Source organism: Maylandia zebra, linkage group LG20 (genome assembly GCF_041146795.1).
Source record: "Maylandia zebra isolate NMK-2024a linkage group LG20, Mzebra_GT3a, whole genome shotgun sequence".
NCBI classification, from domain to species: domain Eukaryota; kingdom Metazoa; phylum Chordata; class Actinopteri; order Cichliformes; family Cichlidae; genus Maylandia; species Maylandia zebra.
In genome coordinates, this window is record NC_135186.1 from 29791820 (window position 1) to 29806062 (window position 14243).

General features: G+C 36.4%; 1 protein-coding gene across 1 annotated transcript; it reads left to right on the plus strand.

Moving 5' to 3' along the window:
- Positions 1 to 4579: 4579 nt before the first annotated feature.
- cd63 (CD63 molecule) lies at positions 4580 to 14215 on the plus strand. The gene is made up of 8 exons (XM_004560436.6): positions 4580 to 4739; positions 5432 to 5520; positions 11824 to 12012; positions 12159 to 12233; positions 12329 to 12427; positions 12618 to 12761; positions 13532 to 13615; positions 13793 to 14215. The coding sequence occupies exons 2-8, from the start codon at positions 5455 to 5457 to the stop codon at positions 13856 to 13858; spliced, it is 723 nt and encodes a 240-aa protein (XP_004560493.1). The 5' UTR covers positions 4580 to 4739; positions 5432 to 5454; the 3' UTR covers positions 13859 to 14215.
- The last annotated feature ends 28 nt before the right edge of the window (positions 14216 to 14243 follow it).

Here is a 14243-nt window from a genome sequence, read left to right on the forward strand (position 1 = left end):
ATCGTTTTTAGAGTACGTCTCTTTATTTTCCCGAAATCCACTCCTATTTGCCCTGTATGTCTACTGTACAAACTGAACTGGAATGACTAACAGTTCACTTTACAATTTCAAATAAAGTTATAAAAAAATCTTCCTTAAATCCACAAGAAAAATTGTTTTGATAGTTAGAAGATGTTTTATTTTTTAGATCCATCTATTTTAGTATTATGTTCCAACCCCCCCCCCCCCCCCCCCCCCCCCCCCCCCCCCACAATACTTAAATTACTTCACTGAAGATATCATTCAAGTTCATATGCATGTGAAATCAGATGAGCAAATACACAAAAATCTGAACTCCACAATGCCCTGCACAGCTCAGGGTAAAGAAGGCTTTGATTAAAAGATAGAATTGTGTTATTCCTACCCAGTATATTCTTAAGTCTATGGGAGAATTCACATTCATTGTTTCAGTATTAATATAATCCTTGCTGTGGTCAGTTAATGATTTGTAAGAACATGTACTGCTGTTTAGCCTTTTATGTGGTCTTGTCTGTTTTGTATTATTGCACAGGACCGACTGATCTCCAGAAAGAGGAATCTCAAAGTTTATGAAAGAGGTCCAGACAAAGAATTAAACATAAAGCAATCGCCACAATTCAATATCACATTGAATACATTAAATTATCTAATAGATTACATTAGTCTGATCAGGAAGGCTGGCTCTGTGGTCAGCATGAAGCTGGACACTCTGGTGACAGTGGCAGAGAAAAGGACATTAAAAAAATTGCTGGACATTATGGACAATGCTGGGCATCCTCTGCACACGGCCATAGACAACCAGAGGAGTCTGTTCAGTGGCAGGTTGCTTCTCCCAAAGACAAGGACCAACAGACTTAAAAACTCCTTTGTCCCACATGCCATCAGACTGTTTAACTCCTCTCTGGAGGGGAGAGGGAGAGGAAACAGGAGGACAAAGTAGGGGGGAACAACTAAGCTGTAGTGCCTCTTCACTGTGCAATACTTTTTGTTAATATCCAACGGTGCAATAGACTTCAATACTTGAAATGTGCAATTCCCTTCTATTCTTATTCCTATTTATTCTATTTATCCCTTTTGTATATTTTATTTATATATGTCTCTGTATTTATATATGTGTATATAATGTCTCTGTAAAGCACTTTGAATCACCTTGTTGTTGAATTGTGCTATACAAATAAACTTGCCTTGCCTTGCCTTGCCTATATATAGTACTCTGCTCACATTCTGCAACTTCTGTCAGTTCTGTGCTATTGGAAACCGAATTTCCCACCCGAGGGATTAATAAAGTTTTATCTAATCTAATCTAATCTAATCTAGTCTTGATACAGCCTGTTGCGATGATGTTGTTTATTATATTGCTCTCTCTTTTTTTGCTTGTTTTCTCTTTTATCTTTCTCAACAGGTGATCCAGGTGATTGATATATGTTTTTTCTGTCTGTTTGTTTTGTTGGTTTTTGTTTTTTTGCCTTTATCACCGTTCCTCTCCCCGCTGTTTTTCTTTCCCTGCCTCTCTTTCTTTCTCCCTTCTCTTTCCCCCAGTCATGTCTGTCCCGTGTGTAGCAAGTGAAAATAAAATAAAATAAACAATAAAAGCAAAGGTGAATCAAATAGACCAATAGAGCAAGGCCGGGATGGTCCATTTGGTAAAGTAAATCCGCTGGGCATCTTTCTTTGCCTTTAGACAATAATTCTGGTTGGCAAAAGAACCAAACGGGACAGGCAGAAAGAAAAAATAAAAAAATTAAAGCTTCAATATTAAAGTTCTGACCTCTTTGCGATCCTGAATAGAGTACGCTAAAACCACTCCATCTGCTCATTTTATTTGTTAAATTGTTGATAATATGCGTTAAGAAAAAAAATCAGGCCATTTTATTACATTTTATGGTCGTGTAACCAAGGGTGATATTTTTGTTTGTTTGTTTGTTTTGGCTGCTAAAGGGGAAAACTGCTGAGAAAAACTCAGCACTAACAGCACAGTGACAACTTCCACTGAACTTCTGTGAACTTCCACTTAAGTTCAGTAATGTCAAACAAGTGTTGCCCTCTTGTGGACATGTAAGTACTTAATCATTATCAAGAGCTTGAAAACAAATGAAGTTGTTCTTATCTTCACACAGTGAAATGTCTGTGTAAGTTTTCAGTCATCCAGATCATAGTAGTCTTGAGGGCTTGAATAAGGTAACTCGACGTCTTTAGGAATTTTACCTCTCAAGAAGCCAACTGCATGAGAGCTGAAAGGTCTTGGGAAACGTAAAAATGTCCAGTTGTCTTCTTTTTTTCAAGCCCTCAAGACCACACACTGACATATTTAAATGTCACAAGCTGCAAAGGACAAGTGTAATTGATCATATTAATTCATGACTCATTTTTGTGCTCACCCAGTTTTAAGATCCTGGTCTCGCCTTGAAGACCAGGAGGTAGACTGTCATGTGAAGGGTGGTGCAACTGTTTGGGTTAAGCCATCATTACTTCTTTAGTATCACCCACGCCTTTCCTGTTATGAGGAGTGAAAATGACCACCACTTCAAAAGCTTGGCATTAAAGCACAAAGGACTTTTAGCATGTAATTTTAGCAACTAATTGGTGAAGTGTTCAAAGGATGTTGAAAGATACCGCCTTACCGACAACAAAAATAATGTGGACATACACTTACGAAATGCATAAATATATTTTTATGATATGTCTCTAGTGTGATTAGCAAAATTGAAAACATGGCAAACACAACACCTAAAAATGTTTTAAATATGCTGAAGCAAGCATTCAGCTCAAAGTAGTGCTACATAAACACAGTGAGTGTAGCTCTAGGCTCCGGTTACAAACTGAACAGCTGCCCTGACCTACTGGCATACGTGTCATTTAATATTGTCAAATGGCGGAACCACATGACGCTGCATTTCACAATGTTATCACTATGTTCCCGCAGCATGCAGAGAGTGTAGCAGCTTTGAAATGTGTTCGTGGAAGGAAGCAAAGTGCTGTTTAATATTTCGCAGTTAGACACTCAGTGAAGGTTAAACTAAAAGCTGCTGCTGTGCATACATCAAATTAGCCAACTGTGACACCATCTGTCACTTGTGTCACTTATTTTATTTTATTTTAAACTAGGTCACACGTATTATTACTACTTTATGGTCTATTCAGGAATGTAGGTTACTCGGGTGGTTTTTGTGTGTGATACATTTATGAACCAACTACACATTTATTACTTTGCAGGTAACAAGGAGAGCACCTAGGATTAGTGATTTAGTTTCCTCTGGAAAACACTGTAAAACATATTTAAAAGTAAGAGAAAAATAATCATATAACTGTTTGCAAATAGAGCACCATAAAAATATAAGTGTTCAGCATTTGAACTGTTTTATGATGACCTGAGGAATACCATAAGTTGAAATGTGTTGGTTAAATAATAAAGTTGTTGTATGAACTAAAGTGTTGCTGGAGGTTTATCTTTATCTGTACTGGATTTGTTCACATCATTCAGACTTTTACCACATGATCATAAATGATAATAATACTTTCTGATGTTATAAAAGCACAGCCTTACTGTAATTTATATGTCACAGGAAGTGACAGTGACTTGAGTGATCACAGCTCATTTGAATTCTTTGTAAATTTTGGTCAGTAAGACACTTAATCACCAGGATAAGAACGTTAGTGTGTAAAATGGGGAAATATATGAGGAGTTCACCTTTCACACATTGTGTTGTAACTTGTGTATTAAACATAACTTGTGTCACACTTTACATTTGCACCCTTTTTTTTAATGGAAGTGAGATAATTTAATAACAAATGGATGGAGATAATCATGGCTTTGTGCACATAGTATACTACTCGTTTGTTGTGAAATACAAACTGGTGCAATTAATGTAGATATTTTAAATCAGTAGCCCTTTATTGATGTATGTGTAAATTTTGAACAATAGCAGCATGTTAAGAGAATGTGAACCAAATTTACAAATAATAATAAGAGAAAATACATTTTCCCTGACAACCCAAAATTGGTTGTTAATGCCTTACAACGAATTTATATTAATTAGCAGCTTATGACGCTGGTATTTACAACTTGCAAATATTTGTATGAGTGAATGAAGAGAAAGTATTAGCTTTACTCAAAAAATAAGCTATACATAATAAACATGCGCACACAGACAAACAGCTAACATGAAGTGACACTGGGATTATATGATGCTGTGGTCCTAGAGTTACCTCTATTTATACTAATTAAAGTGATCTCTAGGTGACTGATGGAGTTATTTTTATGGATTCAAACTTCCAGACTATGTAAACAAGTCAGGTCAGTTTCTAAATAGATGGATGTATGGGGCTCATTTAAAAACGGGAAAATGAAAGTCAAACTGATTGGTATGTAGAAAGTTCTAGAATTACAGCTTTGCCATATTGGTTTTGCCACACCTCAACCTGACTCCAATTCTCCAATAACACCAACTAGTTAATCAACCGATATATCTTTACATATCCTAACATTAACCGACTACGCTAGAATATTACACAGCAGTAGGAGTTTGCATTTAACGACGGGGCCCTGAAGGCAGCATTGAAGGGTAGAGTTGCGCAGGACAGTAAAAAGGAGGGAGCAGGAGGTAGCAGAGAGCGTGAAAGAAAGAGGGGGGAGTATAAACGGCGGAACGCATCAGAGTCCCCTACAGCTTCAACTTTGTCTTCGCCTTTCGTGGCAAGATTTTAAAAACTTCTTCTGAAAGGTAGGTGTTAAAATAGCACTGAAAAAGTTTTCTTTTTCTCCTAACCGTTTTCCGTCCGGTGTTTTTTTGGGTCGCTTTCTAAACTGTGCATCTAGCGGTTCCGTTGTCTTTTCTTTTAGACAAAAGAAAAATGTCGCCTAATGTAGATAAGGGTGGTTTATCGTAATTCTTTTAACTTAATTTGTAGACTTATTTGTGTGTATTTAAGAATAATTCAGTTTTCAGACTAACAGCTGTCGGTAATTTGATCTTGGCTGTTTGTGTAAAAAGTTTGACTCGTTGACAAAGCTTGTTTTGTTGCTTGCTAGCAGTGATTAACGGTCAGAGAAGTGGGGCTGTGTGTTCCTCAGACTCTTCTCAATTTACTCCAATTATTAAGTGTTATCCAGATCTGCGTGTTTCCTTAATTTTATCGTGTCTATATATAATGACATTAAAGTACAGTCCTAACATTTTTTGAGACTCCTTCGTAACTTTTAATTAGTAAATCTAAATACAAATCAATCAGCGAAATGTGTGACGCGTTGATCTAACTTTAAAAATATAAATCACCAAGCGTTTTCATAGCAATGAGAGTTAGTATCCTACTGAAAACGAGTCAGCTCTTCCACCCTTCAGCTGCTCGTATTACAGCTGATGTAATCAGTTAAGAATTAAACTTGCAATAAACTTGCTTTCTTTTTTTAATGTAGAAAACAGATCTTCGTCATTCATCATGAGCGTAACAGGAGGAATGAAATGTGTCAAGTATCTAGTTTTCTTTTTCAACTTCATCTTCTGGGTAAGTAGCAGCAATCACATTTCTTTTATAGTAAAACTGGGCTATGAAAAAAAGAAACAAAACACAGCAGAGTGGACATGGAAACCACCTAAAACTAACTGCAGGAAGGAAGGCAACACTGTTGTCTAGTATAAGTTTATGTTTTCGGCTTATCTTCTTGATCTTGATCTACACAATATTTTCATTTCAGGACCTTTTTGTCACATTTCTCCTTTTACTAGCACTGTGACTCTGGCTTAAAGGTTGAGCATATAGGGCGGAATCATTTGTAAAATCAGATGATGAACACACACACACACACACACAGAGAGAGAAAGTCACATTACCCATTCTTCAGTTTTGTGTTTAAATCTAATGGGATAATTAGTGAACTTTTTCCAAGATTAGTTCGTTTTACATCACCTTCATGGTGACGATAAGAGAGAGGGTATAAGAGAGGCAGGAATGTGAATCTTATGACCAGATTTCCAAAGTGTTGCAGTACCATGTGACTCCAGATCATTTTTTCCTCCTGCTTAGTCACCCCATAAATTTCGGTAAGCTGGTGTTTGCACAGTTAACTCTAAATTAACAAACTGTTATTTATGATAGGGCAAGAGGAAGTAAAAATGACAAAGCTGTTTTGACGGGACTTCCCTTTAAGTCCCATTATTTAATACTTATACTCGGTAAACAGTTCAGTCTTTACAGCAGCATTTCCTTAAGTCCAGGTGTACCCTGGGATTTTGAGTCAACTGAGCAGTATTGTTTTAAGATGTCACCATAAAACCTAACTTAATCTAAAGAAAATGAAAATGAAATTGTTTTAAGAAAATAATACACAGTTTTTGTGAAGTCAATGGCCTTTAACTCGACAATACAGTCAAAGTTGTCATTGCCTTTATTTCAGATGTTTTTTTCACATTTGAACACTAGCATGCCTTTAAGTTTGACAAGTCTTGGGTAGAGCAGGGCGATGTGACCAAAAATATTTATCACGATATACATTTGAAAATTTGCTATAACAATATAACGGACGATATAATTGACACTAGACAAAGTACTTTACAACTCCACAACTTTATTAGTGCAAAAAAACAAACAAACCATCAATGTATTTTCACTTAAACAAGCAGCTGTTTTTTGTGTGCATTAAAGTTATATAAAAATTTAACAGTGCAAATGCAAATTCCTTGCTGACAGTTTAACCAAAAGGCATTTCCAGTGGAAATTGGCCGACATATCCTCAGCATAACCATGTATAATATCCACAAAACTTAAAAAGAGGTTATACACACACAATACAGTAATATTATGTTGAAGCACAGTACGTATCACTCCGCGAGGCTCCTGCCTACGATAGTCGTAATGCTCCGACAATCCATCAAGCGGTGCAGGTTCGTAGCTTAGCAAAGTCGTACTAAAACATTTGACAGATTTTCAAGCGCAGTGTACGACATAAAATCGTTTCAAGGTCAGTAAACACAACCAGAATTCATACATAAGGCACACGGGATTATAAGCGGCACTGTCGATTTTCAGAAAAATCAAAGGATTGATTTTAAGTGTGCCGTATTTTCCAAAAACAAGGTAATAACGACGGCCCGCTAGCATGCTCTAGCAAAAATAGTGCTTTGTTGTGTATCTGACAGACGAAAGCTAAACCAGTTCCACACCACTGAAGTTGCAGCATTTTTACAAACCAATTCTGGTTCATCCGTTTCATTCAACGATCCGCTTTCGCTCTTCTCATTCTCTGTCACCGCCATGCTGTTTCCGCCATGTTTGCATGAAAACAAAGGCACTGCGCATGCATATTTTACCCATATTCTATTGCGATATTTCATTTTCTTATCGTTGCCCAACATTATACTGGTATTACCGTGAACGGTATGATATGGCCCAGCCCTAGTCTTGGGCACATAAAGTCTACAGTCTAAGACAGAAATAAAAACTTTTTCTGTTTATTTGTTTTAGGTGGCAATTTTCTCAACTCCTATTAAGAGCTTTTTTGTTGGTCATGAGTGAGCGGAGAATAACAATAAACAGTTATAAACAATAAACTGTTATAGATGCACTTTGGTATTGTTAATTTTTTCCACTTTTTTAGAAGTGCTGTCATTATTTTCATTATTTATTGGGACACCTTATTTCACTCTTCTGGTCAGTATTTATAAACAGTATATAATAATTTAATGTGTGTAGCACACTGATGTAAGTGGAGGTATATATAAACATTATGCTGACGAATTCCGATCAATAATAATTGACTATTACTTTAATTGATTTAATTGATAGTTGTAAATAAATAAATTAGACAGTAGTAAGAAATGCCTCTCGACTCTATGGTGCCTTTCCATATATGAAAATTGTCTACTCAATGACCCACTCAAACATCACAACTCTACAAAGGTGTATTAGGGCCACATTAAGAAAACATATTATTGATCATTTTGAGAATGAGGTGAAAATTTTGAGATTAAAGTCGTAATTGCATTTCGAGAAAAAAGTCAAAATGTGCACACTACATATGTTCTTTCAAGATAAACCGTCACTGCTGCTATAACCTCAACAAAAAGCCTTGTGTAGATGAGTTAATGAAACAAATTGGCATCTTGTGAGCTCCTCCAGGTTTGTGTGGTTTTTCCATGTGACCAGATGCAGCTTTCTGAACCATCCTGAACCATCATACTTATCACCATGCTGTGTTTATGTGCTATATGAGACATCATTTCCTTCCTTGTTACTAGAAACGATTCTGAAGTGCGATTTTTAATGCAGTTGTCAGGAAACAACAACTGTAAATAATCTCCACATTTTGATCTTTTTCTCAAAAAAGGTCAAAATGTGTATTGACACTGGTTACTGACAATTTACTACTTAATAATAACTAAAATTGATCCCTGCACGCTAAAGAAGAAAGTATAACAGAAAAATGAAGAAACATGTCAGTGTTCACTCACTGATAACTCCCCATATAGGAAATACTCAGTGGATTTCGCAGTGTTGAGCAGTGGTTTGACATTAGGGGTGGGGGAAAAAATCGATACTGTGTAGTATCGTGATATTTTGTTTGCTAATAATGTATCGATACAGGGACAGCAGAAATCGATATTTTGTTACAAACAATTTTTTCGTGGACTGGAACATGCTCTGACTTCAGAGCATGTTGATCAGCTCCTTTTTCTGAGCAAGAATCCTGACATTCCTTCACTGTCCAAATGTGTTTAACTTTTTTTTTGGCAGCAATAAACATGACAGTTTATTTATTTTAATTTAAGACATGTTTTATTTTAATGAAGTTTAAAACTTTTTTATTTAATGTAAAATTATAGTTTGTTTTAATTTACTTTCAAATTCTTCAGTTGCTGAATGGGCTGCATAGTTTTCATAAATTGCATAGTTCAGAATAGCTATAATTGTACCAGATGGTTGCATTCAGTTAAGTTGGACTAGACTGTAATACAAACCGTTCAGTTTATAAAACTGACTGAAATGAGAGAAAGACTGAGTGTGAGACTTTGATATTAGATAAAATGAATATTGATAAAGTTTACCTTTATGTACAGAATTTGCAGATCGCAAAATATTTTTAAAAATTGCAATAATATCGTATTGTGCGTTAAGTATTGTGATAATGTCATATCGTGAGTTGTATGGTGATTCCCACCTCTATTTGACATGTTGTGAAATTTCCTCAGCTGGTTGCACCATTATGTATTTTGACATCGCTTTGCCTTGTGGGAGTGTTAGTAAAAAAGGATGTTCGTAGCCATAGACTGACTGTTTTTCTAGCCCTTTGCCACTTTTTCTCTTTTTTTTTTGTAGATTGAAGTTTCATTCGCTCAGGCATAAAAGACATATAGGTTTTTGGATTTCAAATAAAACAACTTTTAAAATAATGCATACAGTTTCTTAAAATAAAGAAACAGCCACTCCCTTATCTGTTTGCGGAACGATCATGCTGACTGTGGTGACCGCAGTGAGTCGTGAAAAATTAATGCTGTGAAACTGTGTGTATTTGATTGGCTAGTTTCTGCGTCTGGTTCATACATTTGTCTTCTCCCTTTCAGTTCGAGTAAGATTTTAAAATTACTACCTGAATTCTTTTTACTATGGTTGCTGAGTTGTGATACTTCCTTGTAAAAGGACTTTGGTTACACCTGTAGACACTGTAAATAAGTAAACTGGAGCCTCATGGTGAGTGACCTGTGAGTTTCAGCCCTATTGTGTTGCTAGTTTGCGCAAGTTTTTCTTGATTTTCAGATCAGAGTGGCAACACAACTAGTGCCTCTGGCTGAATAACAGACATTCGAATAGTTTCTGGAGAGAGCTATTGAAAATCTATTCAGTACAATCTTCTATATCTTTTCAATGATAACCAATTCTGATGAGTGTTGTGAACTCTTTTGATTGATTGATTGATTGATTGATTGATTGATTGATTGATTGAATCTTTATTTTGAACATGTTGAAAAAGTACAACAAAATAGAATTAAAAGAGACAAATGAACACAGCAAAACAAAAGGAAAACGAGCAACCACAACTCCAAATAACGTTCATGTTCAAAAAGTCTTAACAGCACAGTTGTTTTGTACGTTAATCTCACAGTCTGATCTGCCTGTTGATTAGCTCTTCAGTTGTGAGAGCAAGAGAGCCACCAAATTTTGCCACAGCTTCCTTCTCAGGAAACATGAAGTATACTCTCTTCTGAATTTCTGTGACTTTCTGGGCTCTGCTTGGCTTCTCTGTTCACTCCTTTATATTTTGTCCTACACCAACCATTAGCTGTTTGTTTGACTCAGGCTCAAATATTTACATTGGTGGAGCCAACACAGAAGCATCTACAGTAGCAGCCAGGTCTTAATATGGATAGCATAGCAAACATGTGACTGACACTGAGGCTGGAGAGGTATCAGGTTGTCATACTGGTATGAAAACATTTATTTTCCCTTAAATGTTTCAAATATTAAACCCCTACAATAGTGAGCATACTGTTGGGAGCTGAAGTTGTTCTTCAGGGACTCCCAGTGGTATCTCCAGCCACAATATATTTGTTTTTGCCCTCGCCCATGTGTATCAAGAACAATAAAAACAGGTTAATGAATAATTAAATCTTACTCACACCTTATACAAAAGCTTTAAAATATCTAACATAGGTCTACATTTTACAGTTTAGCAATTTTTATACTGTTAGTCATTCGAAACATGATGTTTGATATGGCAAATAAATAACACCTGTTCTTTTATTTATATATATATATATATATATATATAAAATTTTTTTTTTCTTGAAAAAGTGCACAACTGAACAATTGTTTATCAGAAAAGTAGCAGGACTGAGTTAAAAGGGAATAAAAGTAAAAAGAATACAGTTTGCTCAAGGACACAGCTGATTGCGGTCAGGCATTAGTGTTTGTAAAAGATCGAATGAATTGCTCTTATCACCCAAACCAGACAGTGACACTGTGACAGTGTCATTGTATCATCTGATCGTTTTACATCCGCATTCAGGGACTGAAAAATGTTGCAACTTCCTCTTTTGTTTTAGACCTTTCTCATGTTGTTTGCTTACATGAAATGAAAAAGTACAATAATATAAAAATCAAATTGATTTAATGATACCATAATCAGATTTTTTTTTTTTTCAATCTTTAAAATTTGTAGTAGCTATATTAAGATAAAAAACTTGTCTTGGGAAATTTGTCCCCCCTTGAGGTGGCTGTAGGAGGCAGAGCAGGTCCCCTACTGATCGGAAGGTTAGTGATTTGATCCCAGGCTCCTCCAGTCTGAATGTCAAGTATCCTTGGGCAAGATATTAACCCCAAGTTGCTCTCCGATGCATCCATCTGAATATGAATGTGTATGAATGAAGCTAGGAAGCACTAAGTATAGAAAGAAAGTGCTTGTTTGAATGGGGGTGATTGGGTGACTGTGGCATGTTGTATAGAGCGCTTTGAGTACTCCAGGAGACTAGAAAAGCTCTATATAAGAATCAGTCCATTTACCATTACCCCTTGGCATTGCTGCCAACTGTCAGAGAAGGTTAACATACACCTATTAAAGTAGTGGTATTCACCCTCCATAACTGGCACACAGGTGCGACACTTTCTAGATTGATCCCTATCAAAGTCAAGTACCTGGGTGTATAAAAACACAAGTGTATTTGGTACAGTTTTATTGTTTAGCTGCTAATAAGAATCAAATTATTGTTGCTTTTCTTTGCTATCATACTTTTGTCAAATAGCCAAATAAAATATTACATTACAAATTATAAACCTTTCCCCATGAATTCACTCTAGCCTAACTTCTTATTCTTGCAGCTATGTGGCCTAGCACTGATTGTGGTAGGAATCATGGTTCAGGTGTCGCTTAACAAAACCCTCAAGATCACTGATCCCACTGCCTCGGCAGCTCCCATTATCCTGATCGGAGTTGGTGTGGTGATTTTCTTCATCAGCTTCTTTGGTTGCTGTGGAGCCTTCAAAGAAAACCACTGCATGGTCACCACGGTAATTCACACAGCACCATATGCAGTAACTTTGTTTTTGTTAACTTTTTTGCACGAGATTTCATTGTAAAAATTGCTGTTTATTTGTGTGACAACCACTCAGGTAGATCATTCAATTCCTCATTCGTTCCTTTTCTCCTCCCTCAGTTTGCTGTCCTTCTCTCACTGATTGTTATCGTTGAGATTGCAGCAGCAATTGTTGGATACGTCTTCAGAAACAAGGTAAGTGTTGAATACATCTGTTTTATGTGAGTCCCTGCAGAAGGTGTGGTTTTAATTTGAGCTGCAATGTTGTGTGTGTTGTGCCTCCCGTGTAGCTCTCAACTATCGTCCACGATAGCGTCACTGAAATGATCTCCAAGTACGAAAAGGGTACACCAGAATTCAAAGAGACCGTGGACAATCTTCAGCATAACGTAAGTTCACTGTAAATGTTCCTGTTCACTGTTTGGTTAGTATGGTACCACCCTGTCAAAACATTTTGCATCCTGTTGGTAAGTTTCGTGTGACAGGATATTGTTGCTGTTTGCACAATGTGTTCCATATCATTTTACTCTACATCTCAAGTTCATAGCTGTTGTTCATAGACTTGTTTGCATTTTCCAGCTGAAATGCTGCGGTGTGAACGGTTCTTCTGACTGGAAAAACTTCACTAGCAAAGGAAACTCTGTGCCTGACTCATGCTGCAAGAATGTCACTAAAGGCTGTGGAATAGGAACCATGACTGACTCTGACAAAGTGTATCAGCAGGTAAACAGGGGTCAATTTCTTTCTAAGTTTATTTAACCTGAAATTCACTTTCTTAATTCTTAAGTCCTGTTTATTTAGTAAAACATCTAAGTTATCAGCATGTTGCTTAAATAGGTAAAAAAATATATATATCTGGCAAGCTAAAGAGACATACAGTAAATAATTGTTACCAAACTGCAACTGGATGGCATGTAAATATTAGAAACAGGACTCCAGCTGCGTAACAGTCTTGCTTTGTGCCAAGCACAGAAAAGGATTAAAGGATTTGGAACTGCAAACTCATCTGCTAACGACTGATTGATATGTTGTTAGGCAATGAGTGCGCACTAGTTAATCATCCTTTGTGAATCCAGTAGTGAGCATAATTTACAAAATGGACTTTGTGCTATTAAATGAGTGTCTGAGGTCATAAACTCTTAAGGAAAGTGTTTGAGGCTACAAAGCAAAGAAGCCTAGTGCTGTTTTCTCACAGACTATACAACTGGCAAACAGAGTACCTCCAAAGTTAAATCTTTGAAACAAATTTTCCACCAGGAGATTAGTGACTAAAACAAACAAACAAAAAAAGATTTACTGCTTTACGTGCACGAGAAAATGGTTGAGCTAGCTGCTCTCATTGTCACACTATGTGATTTGTAGAACCTCAAATGTGGAAGGAGGAAAGAAAAACGAAACGGCAAAAAGCCCACAAGCATACAGAGTGTACTCTGAGTTAACCTTTCTCAGACACAGTGGAGATCAATTCTAACTTTTCTGTTTGTTCTCTTTAGGGTTGTAGTGCTGCTATGGAGACATTTCTAAAGAATAACATCTTATGGGTGATAGTAGCAGCGGTTGTCATTGCTATCCTGCAGGTATGTAACACCATTAAACAAAATTTGCTCTTAAACTCAAGAGTCTATCAGCTCATTTTAGTTTCCTTTGTTACTATGGTAATGTGTTGTTGCTCATCTTGCTTCTGGACTCTACAGACTTTTAGTTTTTAAAAAGTTGTAAACAAAAATGATGACCGTTTTCTCTCTTCCTTCCAGTTACTCGGTATTGTGTTTGCCTGCTGTTTGATCAAAGGCATTCGGGACGGCTACGAAGTTATGTGATCGACACCAGAAGAGGAGTTGACTGTTCGGGCTACTCACAAAGTTCTTCACTTGGATATTTTAAAATGTTCATCATACTTTCCACATATAACGCAGAATATAATTTTCTTCATACAGATAATATTTTCATAGTTAATGGCTCTGCTTTGATGCTGTACATGGAATGGAAATGGAGATTAATGTACAGTGTCATATTAGCATAAGTGAATGTTCTCTCTTAACTTTGCTTGCTTTGTTGTAAACGTGAGTTTATTTTGGTGTTCCTGGATCTGTTCTAAGCTTTGAACTGCTTTGGTGTTTATACGTCGTACTGGGTTCCAGTTTTTAATTTTTTCATTAAAGACCTTTTTAATTTCATCTGAATTTTCTGTATAAAGTTATACAG

Bases quoted from the DNA above. Each gene is read 5' to 3' on its own strand.
- cd63 (XM_004560436.6), top strand. From the start codon at position 5,455: ATGAGCGTAACAGGAGGAATGAAATGTGTCAAGTATCTAGTTTTCTTT. The intron at 12,013-12,158 runs GTAATTCACACA...CTCCTCCCTCAG, and splicing joins ACCACTGCATGGTCACCACG to TTTGCTGTCCTTCTCTCACT. The intron at 12,428-12,617 runs GTAAGTTCACTG...TGCATTTTCCAG, and splicing joins TGGACAATCTTCAGCATAAC to CTGAAATGCTGCGGTGTGAA.